The sequence below is a fragment of the Carassius auratus genome, chromosome 15, assembly GCF_003368295.1.
Source record: "Carassius auratus strain Wakin chromosome 15, ASM336829v1, whole genome shotgun sequence".
NCBI classification, from domain to species: domain Eukaryota; kingdom Metazoa; phylum Chordata; class Actinopteri; order Cypriniformes; family Cyprinidae; genus Carassius; species Carassius auratus.
In genome coordinates this window covers 22,247,114-22,263,192 of record NC_039257.1, presented here as the reverse complement: position 1 = coordinate 22,263,192, position 16,079 = coordinate 22,247,114, and the positions used below count along the sequence as shown (strand labels likewise).

At 36.2% G+C, this 16,079-nt stretch overlaps 1 protein-coding gene across 1 annotated transcript in view; it reads right to left on the bottom strand.

Annotated features, from left to right (window-relative positions):
* LOC113115484 (low affinity immunoglobulin gamma Fc region receptor II-c-like) overlaps positions 1–1,619 on the bottom strand; it is a 65,816-nt gene extending 64,197 nt beyond the window's left edge. Inside the window, exons 1-2 of the mRNA XM_026283078.1 lie at positions 1,615–1,619; positions 893–1,155 (exon numbers count right to left, since the gene is read on the bottom strand). Coding sequence (XP_026138863.1) covers positions 893–1,155; positions 1,615–1,619 — 268 coding nt within the window. The remainder of the gene's footprint in view (positions 1–892; positions 1,156–1,614) is intronic.
* Positions 1,620–16,079: the final 14,460 nt, after the last annotated feature.

Sequence of the window (16,079 nt, the reverse complement as noted above, 5' to 3'; positions counted from 1 at the left end):
AGCACATTAACCTGAGCAAGGGTGATAATTAACAAAATATTCAGATAAACCTCTGAACATTACAAAACAAGCAACTTAATCATAACAAAAACAGCAAACATAAAAGCAATATTAAGAATAAAAGAAAATGGACTATTCACCTGTAGTATTTATTCATGCAGCAATGCATGCTGAGAGCCATGGATGAGTTTTGTACTACGCTAGTACCCAGCATGCATTGCTGCATTTTTTTTTTTTTATGGTCACTATTGTTGAGGTTCATATGCTGATTATTGATTTATGTGTGAGTCTGAATGCCACTGTAGGAGAAAGATGGCTCTTAGAATAACTTCTACTATAATCAGTTTAACTAATTAAACAACTCCTATTCTATTTAGTCAGAGATTAGACTCTAAAAAGTTCGATAATTCATGATTATTGCCACCAACATATAGTATAATAAACAACACCTGATGATATTTTCTCTAGTCTTTTGAGTTATCACAAATACGTTTCAGAAACATATAGTTGTAACAGTAAAAAAATAAAATTACAGCATAAGTCAAGATCCCAACCAAAGCAAACACTGATCTCTAACATGGTTTAATTAAACAAATCAACATCTAAACCTTAGTTAATGTTTGGATATCTGTGCACACAACTTTTGATATGTAGCCTTCTCACTTCATCAGCACATGAATGAACCAGGAAGCCTGCTGTTTACCATCTCTTATTACATGTACACCAAAAGAAATTCAAGGACACAGGTGCAAAAAAAAACCCTTAGATAGGGTTCAAACCCACTACCTTTAGATTAACAGCCCAGAGTTTTCTGCAGATACAGCAGTTTACAATAATCAGTGGTCAACAACGGAAAGAAAATGTGTGAATACGAAAAGATGATCACCCTCACCTGATACTGTCAGTGTAACTGTATCACTGCGATGAGAGCCGTTTGATCTAATATATCCATTACAGGAGTATTTACCTGCGTCAGACTCAGTAACAGACCTGAATGTGTGTTCCTGTTGATCACTGAAAACACTGTATAAACCTTCTTTATACCAGTAGTAGCGCCAGCTAGTGACTCCTCCACCATATACGTCACATCTGAGACTGTCTCTCCTCTGAACACAGGTTGAGCAGGCGTAATGGTTACTGTGGCTTTTGGTCTTCCTGTACAATGACAATTCACAATAAAAATAATGTTAGCTGTTTTTACTGCATATACAGTTTTTCGCAAAACACACATGCTACAGTATATGGGTAAGACTGTGCTCTGTATAGCTGTTACAGTCACTTAATGTCTTTATGAAACATTTTCACAAATTTCTCAGAGCAGTTGATTAAGTGAAGAAATATTTAGTATTTGCTGTGTATCATCACTGCTATTGGTTCAATGATATTTCTTCCTCTAGTCAAAACACAAAATAACTTAAGAATGAATATTTATAATCATTTCAGTTCATAACACTCTTGTTACAGCTAGTTTGTAAAAGTGTAGAATCACTCATATGTGACTATGTGATGAAATTCATTCACCTTCAGTTTGTCCAGAGTGGATATTTGAAATCAGCACTAAAAACACAAAAATAAAATGTCAGTATTGAGCTGAAACTGTGTAAATTGCATTACCACATGAAGGTATATTCTTGTAAAACACCATCAGTTTACTCTTAAATGTTTCTCAGCTGCACAACACAGGTTTTTGTTGTCATTTTTGGTAACACTTTATGTTGATGCTCCCTTTTGAGCATGTTGACAATAAGTAACTTTGCACCTATATTTCAACTAACACTTATTAGAGTACTAGTAGACTGTCTGAATAATATCCACTAACTCTTTATTGTGATGGTTTCCCAACAGACATTCTACTGACTTAAACTAATATATTGTGTCCAGATGAACACAGAAACACCGGTTTGATATTTTACAGATTTAATCATCATAGCAGAGAAACATGTTTAGAGAACTGACAGTCTGATCACAAGCAGAGGGATAAAGAAACTCTTAATAACTTTGCAATAGTGAATATCTAAATTACACATTACACTAAGCATCTGCACATAACAAACTAACAGAGCTGATTCAACAAACATTATTATAAAGCACACAAAAAAAAACTGATTTTCTGAACAAACAGAACACAATAAAGTGCATTTCTCCTTCACAAACAGCACTAACTATAGACATGCTACCTTTATATATATTTTTCATTTGAAATGAGCAGCATGACATTTTTTTTTTAAATTCCAGGTACCCTCAATCACTTGATCCTATTCTTAATATAATAGTAATTAACATTCACTGAAACACATCCAGGGAAAGCAATACTCACAGAGCACAAGAGGAAGTTGACTAAGCCCCATACTGACCAAATAATGACAGACAGTTAAAAAAAAACACAACTGTGTTAAAACCTCAGGACTTCCTGATACCTACACTGTAAAAAATGTTGCCGTTAAGTAACAGTAATTTTCTGGCAGCAGGGGTGCCAGTAAAGTACTGTTAATTTACAGCTCTTAACCATTAATTTACCACTCTTATTTTTTAACAGTATTTTGCTGTAGATTCTACCATGGAAATTAACTCCACTCCCACTGCTTCAAACAGTTCGAGTTTTTAAACTAGCATTCCCACGATGTTAGTACTATGAACTTATTTCATTTGAGTCCACTGAGAAGGAATATTTCTTACACTTAATGTGCAGTAATAAAGTAACTAAATACATGACTTTTACTCAAATCTCTGCAGCTCATTGTCAGCTATAGCACACATGTATGTGCTGAAGTACTTAACACAGAGATCATCACTGTATCAGCGACTCCACATTTACTGCCTTTATATAAAGCAGCAGAAAATCAGAATTTGTGGCTCATCATTGACTGAAGCACCGGCTCTACTCTCCAGCACAATGGTGAACAACAAAACTACATTAAACTAAACGATCTCTCTTGTGCAAACACACATTAATACAGTCAAGTTCAGTATTTACTCTCATTATCAGTGTATGACTTTGCCTAATTTTTTTTCTATGGATGTTCACAAATATTTTAGTTAAATTAACTTTTTTTCATTTGGTAAATCTGACGTTTACATTTTACAGTATATTACTGTTTTTCCTTGACTTGACGGCAAAAAACTGTAGAAAAACACTTTTTTTTCTGGCAACCATTAATTTACGGCAAGAAACAGTAGAAAAACAGTTATTTACTGGCAGCAGGGGTGCCAGTAAATAACTGTTTTTCTACAGTTTGTTTCCTGTAAATTAATTACAGTTTATTACTGTTAAATTATGGTTCATTCTGTTTTTTCTTCATCTTAAATCTTTAACCCTTTAAACCCCACGAGAAAATCCTCAGTTTTAAATGAACACTTATAATGTGTGCACACTACAGAGTGTTAGAGTAACACTGAATCAGTGAAGTTAATGAGATAATTCTGTGATTAATTGATGATTGAGCATAAGTGATAAACACCTGCAGAATCACTGAAGGAAAGAGAAACACAAGAACTACAAATGACTTCAGCCACAGCCTTAGATGAAATCAACTGAATAAAAGAATACATCAAATCTCTCAAGATCTGATTAAACAACTCATAAAACAGCTTCACCAGATTCACATTACTAACCAGACTGACTTTATTTCTGTCAGATGTCTACAGAAGAACTTATGGAGAGTTAAATAGGTTTAGGTGTTTTTTCACTACCATGATGGAGATCAGTGTTTACTTTAGTTGGGCTCTTGAACGTGACTTTTCAACAACTAAGGTTTTTTTTTTCATGCTGTAACAATGTGCCTTTGGAACTTGTTCTAGCAAAACAAAAATACACAGAAGAAAAAAAATCTGATATTGTTGTTTATAGATTGACAAGAACAAATACTATTATTTCTGATCTAATCCAGTGTCTCTTCTCTTATTGAATATTGATACTACAGCATGAGAAGGAACACTGCTGAGCCATACGTTATGAAAGACTGTTAAGAAAATTTCACTCATAATAAAAAAAAAACCTTTGCTGAAATTTAGACAGAAACATCAAGAATCAGCGTATGAATCACAACAATGGTGACAATCCACAAAATAAATGAACAGATCAATTCTTGAATTGCTCAATTCTTGAATAAATGAACATCACAACACATGCTACTAAAACTTAAAACAAATGCAAAATTATAAGCACATAAGAATTCAAGAAAATAAGTGAACAATTCAGGGGCATAATTTATTCATGCTGCAATGCATGCTGGGAATCATGGATGCGTTTTATCCTGTGCTGGTACCCAGCATGCATTGCATCATGAACCTTTTGATTGTCACCATTGTTGAGATTCATGTGCTGATTGTTGATTTCTCTCTTTGAGTGTTGTGGGGACTGCTGCCCGAAATACTTTTTAACTAAAACTAGTCGTTAAATCCATAAATACTGATTATCACACTACTTTTCAATCTTACAAAATTGAAGTGTCATTAACTCAAATATTTCAACACCAAATTAATATTTGATTATTATAGCAACACTTCAAGCCAGTCTAGTAGATCATGCCTGTTAGAAACAACCATAATCACTTGACTACGAAAATTAATACTGCTGTAACAGATGCATCATAAAGACACAAATACAGCAATAAAACAAAATGTAAAGTGTAAAAGTCAATGGTCAGGAGCCCAACTAAAGCAAACACTGATCTCCACAATGGTGACGCTAAACGAAACAGTAACATTATCATCTAAATCTCTTTAATTCTCAATAAGATCTTTTGATCTCTGTTCTCTGATCTGACAGAAATAAAGTCAGTCTGGTTAGTAATGTGTGAAGTTGGTGAAGCTGTTTGTTGATCGTTTAAATCTTCAGTTGATTTCATCTAAGGCTGTGGCTGAAGTCAGTTGTATTTCATGTGTTTGTCTTGTTATGTTTTTTTTTCTTCAGTGATTCTACTCATTAACAGCAGCTGTTGATCATTGTCTGAATTCACTCATTAGTGTTCATTCTCTCTGTCAGGTGGACTATATTAGTAAACTCATGTAGGGAATAGTGAATGACGGTGTAGGGTGTGATTTGAAACACAGCCGCTGAGTGTCGAATTTGAACGTTGTTATTTTACGATATATATAGGGTAATATTTATCGTTTTCGAGAAGGCAGCCTGCTGCTATATATCGTAAATTAGCAATGTTCAAAGTCAACACTCAGCGGCTGTGTTTCAAATCACACCCTACACCCTCATTCACTATTCCCTACATGACTTTACTAATATAACCACCTGATAGAGACAATGAAAACTAATGAGTGAATTCAGACAATGATCAACAGCTGCTGTTAACCATTAGAATCACTGAAGAAAAAAGAAACAAGACACACACAAGAACTACAACTGACTTCAGCCACAGCTTAAAACGAAATCAACCGAAGATGTGTACAATCAACAAACAGCTTTACCAACTTCACTCATTACTAACCAGACTGACTTTATTTCTTTCAGATCAGAGATCAAAACATCTTATTGAGATTTACAGAGATTTAGATGATAATGTTACTGTTTCGTTTGACGTCACCATTGTGGAGATCAGTGTCTGCTTTAGTTGGGCTCCTGACCCTTGACTTTTGTTCTTTAAATTTTGTTAAATTGCTGTATTTGTATCTTTATGGTACATCTGTTGCTTCAATGTTAATTTTGATAATCAAGTGATTATGGCGGTTTCTGTTAGGCATGATCTACTAGACTGACTTAAAGTGTTACTATAGTAGTCAAATATTAGTTTGGTGTTGCCATATTTGAGTGAATTACACAATTTTTGTTTCTTACATTTTATGATAATGAACCGTAATGTGATAATCTGAACATATTGATTTAACAACAGTTTGAGTTTTAAATATTTTGTGCAGCAGTGGCCGCAACACTCAAAGAGAGAAATCAACAATCAGCATATGAATCTCAACAATGGTGATAATCAAAAGGTTCATGATGCAAAGCATGCTGGGTACCAGCACAGGATAAAACTCATCCATGACTCCCAGCATGCATTGCGGCATGAATAAATTATGATGCTGAATTGTTCACTTATTTTCTTGAATTCGTATGTACTTATAATTTTGCTTTTGTCTTAAGTTTTAGTAGCATGTTTTGTGAAGTTCAGAACCTATCTGTTTATTTATTTTGTGGATTGTCACCATTTTTGTGATTCATACACTGATTATTGATGTTTCTGTCTAAATATCAGCGCAGGTTTTTTTATGAGTGAAATTTTCTTAGCAGTCTTTCATAACTTAAGGCTCAGCAGTGTTTCTTATTTTGCTGTAGTGTCAATATTCAATAAGAGAAGGGACACGGGACTGGATCAGAAATAATAGAGTGTTTGTTGTTGTCAATCTATGAACAGCAATACCAGTTATTTTTTTCTTCTGTTTAATTTTTTTTCCCGTTATAACGGGTTCCCAAAATGCATTGTTATAGCATGTAAAATAAAACATAGCTGTTTTAAAGTCACGTTTAAGAGCCCAACTAAAGTAAACACTGATCTCCATCATGGTAGTGAAAAAAAACACCTAAAACTATTTAACTCTCAATAAGATCTTCTGTAGACATCTGACAGAAATAAAGTCAGTCTGGTTAATAATGTGAATCTGTTGAAGCTGTTTTATGAGTTGTTTAATGAGATATTGAGAGATTTTATGAATTATTTTATTTCAGTTGATTTCATCTAAGGCAGTGGCTCAAGTCAGTTGTATTCCTTGTGTTTCTCTTTCCTTTAGTAATTTTGTTTGTTAATAGCAGGTGTTCACACATTATAAGTCTTCATTTAAAACTGAGGATTTTGTTGTGGGGTTTAAAGGGTTAAAAATTTAATATGAAGAAAAACATAATAGAAACATAATTTAACAGTAATAAACTGTAATTAATTTACAGGAAACAAACTGTAGAAAAACAGTTATTTACTGGCACCCCTGCTGCCAGTAAATAACTGTTTTTCTACAGTTTGTTGCCGTAAATTAATGGTTGCCAGCAAAAAAAAGTGTTTTTCTACAGTTTGTTGCCCTTAAGTCAAGGAAAAACAGTAATATACTGTTAAATGTAAATGTCAGATTTACCAAATGAAAAAAAAAAATAATAATAATTAACTAAAATATTTGTGAACATCCATAGAAAAAAATGTATGCAAAGTCATACACTGATAATGAGAGTAAATACTGAACTCAACTGTATTAATGTGTTTTCACAAGAGTGATCTGTTAGTTTAATGCAGTTTTGTTGTTCACCATTGATCTGGAGAGTAGAGCCTGTGCTTCAGTCAATGATGAGCCACAATTTCTGATTTTCTGCTGCTTTATATAAAGATGCTGATACAGTGGTGATCTCTGTGTTAAGTACTTCAGCACATACATGTGTGCTATAGCTGACAATTAACTGCAGTGATTTAAGTTAAAGTCATGCATTTAGTTTCTTTACTACTACACATTAAGTGTTTGCATTTTTATATTAAGAAATATTCCTTCTCAGTGGACTCAAATGAAATAAGTTCACTAACATCATAGGAATGCTAGCTTTTAAATTCGAACTCTTTGAAGCAGTGGGAGTGGAGTTAATTTCCATGGTATAATTAACGGTACAATATTGTAAAAAAAAATAAGAGTGGTAAATTAATGGTTGAAAGCTGTAAATTAACAGTACTTTACTGGCGCCCTTGCTGCCAGTAAATTACTGTTATTTAACGGCACAATTTTTTACAGTGTAGAGTCAGGTCAAACATGACACATTATAGAGATAAAATGTACATCATGTGTTAGAGAAAAAAGTTTCAGAAAGATTCAATCTAGCTGAAAATATATTTTTTCATGATTCAGTAAAAATGTAAAAAAAAAAAAAAAGATTAATTGCTTCGTATGTCTCTTGTGTTTGAATTTACATTGACTTGGTTGTGTGTGTGTATATTATACTTATTTGGGATTCAGTAGAATACATTTCAGAGACCCCAAACAGGTCACCCAAAATATTTTTGCAACTACTCACATCAATTATGAATTATATTTACACACTTGTATATTTTATATTATTGATCAATATGTGAATCTCTTGACCGGACCACGCATGACACAAGTTGTCAGTGTTTATGAATAGATTAAATGAAACGGGTCAAATTTAATCTTGACAAACTATATATCATTATAAAGATCTAAGCCTCAAGCATCGAAGACAGTTTGCTGTCAGCAGATGGAGGTGGAACTTATAGCGACCTGTAATTGGTAATCTTACTCAAATTATTCTTACTGTATAAGTCACTTTTATGATGTCTAAGTTTCTGTCTAGTATTTTAGAATTGAAAAAAAACTATGCAGTGGTATGTTTAATGACTAAATAGTTTGTAGAAACCTCCAATACAGTTTTTTTTTGTAGATGCAACATACCGTTGTTTTTTTATCCACCACTCTCTTGCCATCACCATTATAGCTTACAGGAATCCAAAGTGCACCCAATGTGGAGGATCTTCTATTTCTGGTCTGTTAAATGCATTAGACATTTTGCAACGAACCTTCAGCGCGTGAGTGAGCGAGCGCCTTAGGGGCCGTTCACATATCGCGCCTAAAAACGCTTGGAAAACGCTAGGCGCGTCTTCTCCTTTCCAAAGCGCTCGGGCAGTTGCGGCCCTAAAGTGTCTGCCTTTGCTAAGCAACAATGACGTGCTCTCTCCATGAAGATGTGGAAATTTCAGCAAAGGATAAATGGATTTGCAGCTCTAAAAATCGCTTGCAGTAGGCTAGCTCTGCTATTACATTTATTTAAAAATTGCAATCCATATTCAACTATGATCAGCTGTTCCTTCATCTTGGCTGAGCTTTCAACGTTGTTACGGGAAAGGATGAAGCTGATTGGTTAGTTCTTGTCACATGACCCGTGGTGCGCTTGCGGCATTCTGAAAAGTTGAGATGTTTTTAATTTTTGCTGTATCTAAAACGTACCGAACCGTACCGACCGAACCGTGACATTAGTGTATCGTATCGAACCGAACCGTGAATTTTGTGAACCGTTACACCCCTATTTCATATATATAATTAAATAACAAAAAAATATATTAAACTGTTACTATGCTTCCACTATTCAAGCTTGCTGATTCAAGAATAAACCACCAATTTATCTTAGATAGTTTTGCTGCATATGCTAGAGAACAACAAATTCCAAAGTGCATAAATGTCTGTCAACGTGTATAATAAATACAGTTGCATGCAATTAATCATGCAGCCCAAATATATATATATATATATATATATATATATATATATATATATATATATATATATATATATATATATATATATACATACATATATATAAATGCACCCACACTTAGAAGCTGCTTTTATCCTAAGCAACTTACAGTGCCTTCTGGCTAATATTTTTACCTAGCCTGTACCTAGGTGTTGGATGTTAATCTGTGTTTTGGTGATGATAATCATCAATTATTGAACTGTTTGGAGTCTAATCTCTGATGAAATAGGTTTTGTGTTATTAGTTGGATTGATTATAGTAAAAGTGATTCTAAGAACCAGTGGTTCTATGATAATCAGTTAATATAAAAACCTTTCCGATCAATTTAGTCTTCCATGGTGTCAAGTAGACACACACAGATATCAATAATCAGCATATGAACTTCAACACTTAGTTAATCACTTAATTACTTAATTACAAAGTTTTAAAACTTACCTGGTTTAAATCAAGGCAATCTGTTTATTCAAACGGTTTGAGTTAAGTTACTGGTCCCACTTTATATTAGGTGGCCTTAACTACTATGTACTTACATAAAAAAAATAAGTACAATGTAATTATTGTGTTCATATTGTATTGTAAAACACTTTTGCTGCTATTGCGGTGGGATAGGGGTAAGGTTAGGGAGAGGGTTGGAGGTATGGGTAAGTTTAAGGGTGGGTTAAGGTGTAAAGTATGGGTCAACAGTGTAATTATAAATGTAATTACAGAAATTAAATACAGATGTAATTACATGTAGGTTTTTTTTTAAATATAAGTACAATGTAAAAACATGTATGTACGGAATAAGTACATTGTACTAAATTATTAATTAAAATGTAAGTACATAGTAGTTAAGGCCACTTAATATAAAGTGGGTCCAAGTTACTTGTCAGGTTTTACAGTGTAAGAGCTAATCTCTATCAGTTTCTTTTCCCAAAATTGTTCTAAGTACTGACAAGGACTTTTAATAGGCTTAAGATTTTCTTTAGCAGTGGAGATGGCGGATGGCGGCTCATCCACACGCAGCAAACACTGCTCACCCCTGGTGGAGTTTATGATTATTTAGTGTCGGCCGTTCTATCTGCCGAGGGAATACACTGCTCATTTCGGTGTACATTCCCCCGTTCAACATCATCAGCAACAGGAACAATGCACTAAATTAACTGTACCAGCACATCAGTGAGCAGCAGACAGCACACCCCGATGCTTTTCTCATCATAGCTGGGGATTTCAACCTTGCTGACCTAAAGAGTGTGTTTCCAAAAATAGTGAAAAAAAATGTGAAATACACCAACACATTAACTTTTCAACAAGAGGTAATAACATTTTGGACTTTGTTTACACCACACAGAGAGGAGCTTACAAAGCCCTCCCACTCCCCCACCTCGGAGCCACAGACCACATCACTGTCATGCTAATGCCTGCATACAGACCACTCATTAAAGTCACCAAACCAGTCCACAAACAGACTAAAGTGTGGACAGAAGGATCATCAGAGGTTGTTCAAGACTGCTTCAACACAACTGACTGGGACATGTTTAAGCAGGCTGCCAGATGCAATAACACCACTGACCTTCAGGACTACTCAGAGACTGTCACTGCCTACATCAACAAGTGTATTGATGATGTAACGGTCACAAAAACCATCACTGTCCGGGCCAACCAGAAGCCATGGATGACAGGGGAGGTCTACCTGAAGACACGGAACGCTGCCTTCAGAGCTGGAGATGAGGTGGCAATCCTATCCCATGGGATAGGTCAAACCTATCCCGTGGCATCAGAGAGGCTAAGAAACAGCACTCCAGGAGGATAGCTCATCAATTCAGTGACAGCAGAGACACTAGGAACTTGTGGCAGGGGATACAGATCATTACGGACAACAAGCCCCCACCACGGACCTGTGACAACAACATCTCTCTGCAGAACAAGCTCAACACCTTCTTCGCTCGCTTTGAGCAACAAAACTCACTTTGAACGGCTGATCATGCACCACATCAAGTCTGTGTGTCAAAAAAAACACTCCAGTTTACATATCGGTCCAACCGGTCGACTGATGATGCCATCTCCATTACCCTCCACTCAGCACTCACACATCTGGACAAAAAGGACTCATATGTCAGAATGCTGTTCATAGATTTCAGTTCAGCATTCAACACAATCATCCTTCAACAGCTCATTTACAAACTGATCCAGCTAGGGCTCAACACTTCACTGTGCAACTGGCTGTTGGACTTTCTGAATGGAAGACCTCAGGCAGTACGGGTCGGCAGCAACACATCCAGCAAACTACAGGAGGGAGGTGAGCAGCTTGGCCAAGTGGTGCAGTGACAACAATCTCTCTCTGAATGTGGAGAAGATGAAGGAGATTGTTGTTGACTTCAGGAGATCACTCACTCAACACGTTCCTCTGACCATCAAAGGTGCGACTGTGGAGAGAATGAGCAGCACCAAGTTCCTGGGTGTGCACATCACAGAAGACCTCTCCTGGACTGAAAACACCACAGCACTGGCCAAGAAATCACAACAGCATCTCTACTTCCTCCGCAAACTGAGGAGAGCCAGAACCCCCCCCCCCTATCATGTACACCTTCTACAGAGGCACCATCGAGAGCATCCTGACGAGCTGCATCACTGTGTGGTATAGCGCCTGCAATGCATCCTGCATCACAGGTGATCCCACTCACCCATCACACAGCTTCTTCAGTCTGCTGTCATCAGGGAGGAGACTGCGGAGTCTCCAGGCCAGGACCAGCAGACTGAAGGATAGCTTCATCCACCAGGCTGTCAGGAAGCTGAACTCCCTTCTGAACCCCCCCCCACTCCGTTCTTCTGCCCCAGGCAACACTGAACTATGAACCCCCCCCCAGATCCCACATCCCCAGCCCTCCCCCACTAATATATGATGGCATGCACCAGTGCAGCAATGGTCTGCTCACTACCTCATTCGGCATGGAACTGACATCATTCCACTACCTCATCAGTCAGTTAAATAAAATAACTTCTCTTGAGCCCTTTGTCACTTGTCACTTTAATCAGACTTAATACTTTTTTTTTTTTTTTGCATTAAAAATCTTTTATCTGCACTGTTGTTCACTTCATTGATTTGCACTCTATCTGTCATTTGCCTTGCACTGCTTTATTTAACTTTATTTTTAATTTTATTATCTACCTTTTTTACATTCCCTTATTGTATAGTTGTTGTATCTTCATTTTATATTTGATTTAGATTTGTAGGCTGTAACGTTAATGTTATCTGTATGCACCGGGGTCTGAGAGTAACACAATTTCAATTCTCTGTATGTATAACAGTAATCTTTGGGGTGGACTCATTTAAAATAATGCAATCATCAGGTTTTAGCCAGGTTTCTGTCAAACAGAGTACATCTATATTATGATCAGTGATCATAATATTTACAAAAAGTGTTTTCGTAGAAAGGGATCTGATATTCAATAAGCCAAGCTTTATCATTTGTTTATCCATATTGCATCTGTTTTTTATTTGTTGAACCACAATCAAATTGTTAATCTAAATTGAACAAAACAGACACAGTCTCTATAGTGTGATATCTAGGTGAAAAAGTCTCTATGTGCTGAGAATTAACTGACCTCTGTGACGGGAGGCAGCTAGCAGATGGTCGGTTTAGCCAGTCTGTCTGCTTCCTGACCTGGGCCCCAGTTAGTCAAGTATAAACACTAAGACTATTTGCCATATTTCTAGAGAGAAGAGTGGCGTCACTCCAGGAGGGATGAAGACCATCTCTTTTCAACAGGTCAGGTCTGCCCCAAAAGCTTGTCCAATTGTCTATGAAACCTATGTTATTCTGTGGGCACCACTTAGACATCCAGCCATTGAGTGATGCCAATCTGCTATGCATCTCATCACCACGGTAAGCAGGGAGGGGACCAGAGCATATTACAGTGTCTGACATCGTGCTTGCAAATTCACACACCTCTTTAATGTTATTTTTAGTGATCTCCGACTGGCGAAGTCGAACATCATTAGCGCTGGCATGAATAACAATCTTACTGTATTTACGTTTAGCATTAACTAGCACTTTGCCAATTGTCAGGCGCTCTGGCTCCCGACTTTTGTGGCTGGTGTCTCTATATTCACGTTCCGTACAATAGAATTACCAATAACTAGAGCACTTTCATCAGGTTTCTCAGTGGGTGCATCACTGAGTGGGGAGAACCTGTTTAATGTTTTGATCGGAACAGAAGAGCGGTGTTTTGACCCACGAATACGCTGCTTCACCTTCACCCAGTTGCCCTGCTGCAGGGGCTCTTTTTCCAGAACTGAACAATGTACAGGAATCCCTGAGCTAGACGCATCCAAAGCCGTATCTAGTGCCCTAACATTCTTACTGTCCTCAATTAAAGTTTGGATGTGTGTCTCTAATTCTGAAATCTTCTCTGTCAGCCTAACTATTTCCCTGCATTTATCACATGTGAATCCCTCATCAGTGACAGAGATAGATAAACTGTACATGTGGCAAGAGGTGCAAATAACAATAGCAGGAGAAGCCATTACTCACCGTGCTTGATGAAAGATTCTTACTGCGGTTGTTTGATGAACTTGTGAAAAACTGGAGCTAGAGAGAGGAGAGCAGAAAAGAAAACAGCGATAGGTTCAAATGAAAAAGCTAAGCTAACGCTTTGCAGGTGTACTGCATTCAAGGAGATAAAATAAAAGTGAACGATCAAAGTTACTCTGATAAGATTGATCGATAATATCAGAAATATGGTGTGAATTAAGTTATATTTTACAGCTTTAAAAAATACAGAGTGATAGTAAGATAAAGATTCTAGAGAAAAATAAAATAAAAACAGCTACACGGAGCTACGATTAGCTACAGAAGGCCAACAGGAAGTAGAGAAAACACTGTCCACCAGCGACACCTGCAGGCAGGGAGACATTAATAGATATTTAGTAATAGTCTTCAAGATGTATATATGGTTTATGTAAATCCACTTTTGAGTCGTGTACTTAATGGAGCTCCCCTGTTAGCTATTCATTATAAAACATGTTTTTCCAGCACAATCAAAAATATGCTATATTATGTAAGTAACAAACGGGGTTTAGATTAAGCCAGGATCAGGCCATGGCTCAATTAGTGTTGCCTGTGAAACCGGAGGATAGCGTCTTTACACCTTAGATTTAATAGATTATTAACTCCAAAATCAAAACCACTGTATGAAAATAACTTGTACTCTTAAATTTAAATAATTATTTCATGAAAAATATATTCTCACCATTGTAACTCACAGCAAACCATTATATTCGTCTTCTTTCCAGTTTAAAACCATGGTTACTATAGTTAAACCATGGTAACCACAAATTAACCATGGTTTTGCTAAATTAACCATAGTTTAACCATGGTATTTGTAGTAAATCTGTGGTTCTACAAATGGTAGTCAACACGCCAAAAAACCATGGGTTACTACAGATTTACTATAATAAAACCATGGTTATTTTTCGTAAGGGTTATCGTTTTGACACCTTGCTTGATTCTGTGAGATTTCTACAACTTCAAGTTACGCCTCTTTCAAGTTACGCCCCTGTCATGCAGTCTGCAGACGTACACCTACAAACTAAGCAGCATATAGCGCCCTCTTGAGGCTGTAGACAGTAATGTTTTCTCTTGGTTCTTGTGTATAAATAAATGCGACTTATAGTCCGGATTATGACTACCTAAAATAATAAACACGTTTGGAGAAACTGTATTTGAAGAGGAAGTTACTTTTATGAAAAGTGTGGGGCTTATGATGACCTGTAGCCATAATAGCCAGCCACGAGGGGTCTCACTTTGACTAAATGTTATGTCCTCACCATAGATAGTATCAATCATCATGTCATCACTCTCAAGAGCCTATTTCCCCACTCGCCCCTGACCATGTACGGTAACTATTGACACTATTGTTGTTCAAAATGTCCAATGAATGGGCGTTAGCCGAGAGCATAGGCTCTTGCTGGCGTTTAAGCATGCAAACCTTTTCATAAAAGTGACACTAGCCTACTCTTCAAATACAGTTTCTCCAAACGTGTTTATTACTTTAGATAGTCATTATCATGATAATCCATGTCCAAGAGTCAATTTCCTCAGATGAGATGGTTTTTATTCGTTCCTTATTTAACACGATGCTATAAATACACACTGACCTCATCGAGCTATTATTTTGGCACTTCCGGCATTTTGCATTTGCATATTAGCTAAATATTTAGTTTCAACCGAAACATCTAAATTCAATATTTAGATTTAGATTTAGATTTAACATTTAGATTTTACATTTAGATTTAAATTCAACATTTAGATTTAACATTTAGATTTAGATTTAGATTTAACATTTAGATTTAGATTTAAAAGTTAGATTTAGATTTCAGAATTTAGATTTAACATTTAACATTTAGGTGTAACATTTAATATTTATATTTAACTATTTAAAATATCTCTAAGTTGACAAATATTGTTGTAAATGTGCTAAAAAGTGACCATCAAAAATTCATACCAGTTTTTTTAAACATTGTTTGAAGCTAAATGTGACAAAATATGGCTGTAATTTTCAGCATGAGCAGCTTTACAAACAGCACCCGATATGCATCAGCCAACAAGGAAAATAAATGTACAAATTAAGTGTTATTTTGTGCATTTTTACACAAGATTAACAGAGAGACATAAGTTAGTACTTAAATGTTATGTTAGAATTTACATATGTTTCTGTCAAGTTGGTTTTGTAGTGGTTTTCTAGGGGTTTTGTAGGGGTGGTGTTGGTGCAGTGGATAAGACACATGCCTTTGGTGTGAGAAATCCGAGTTCCCTTTCAGTCGGTCACTCTCGACGCCACTTCGGTGACCGAC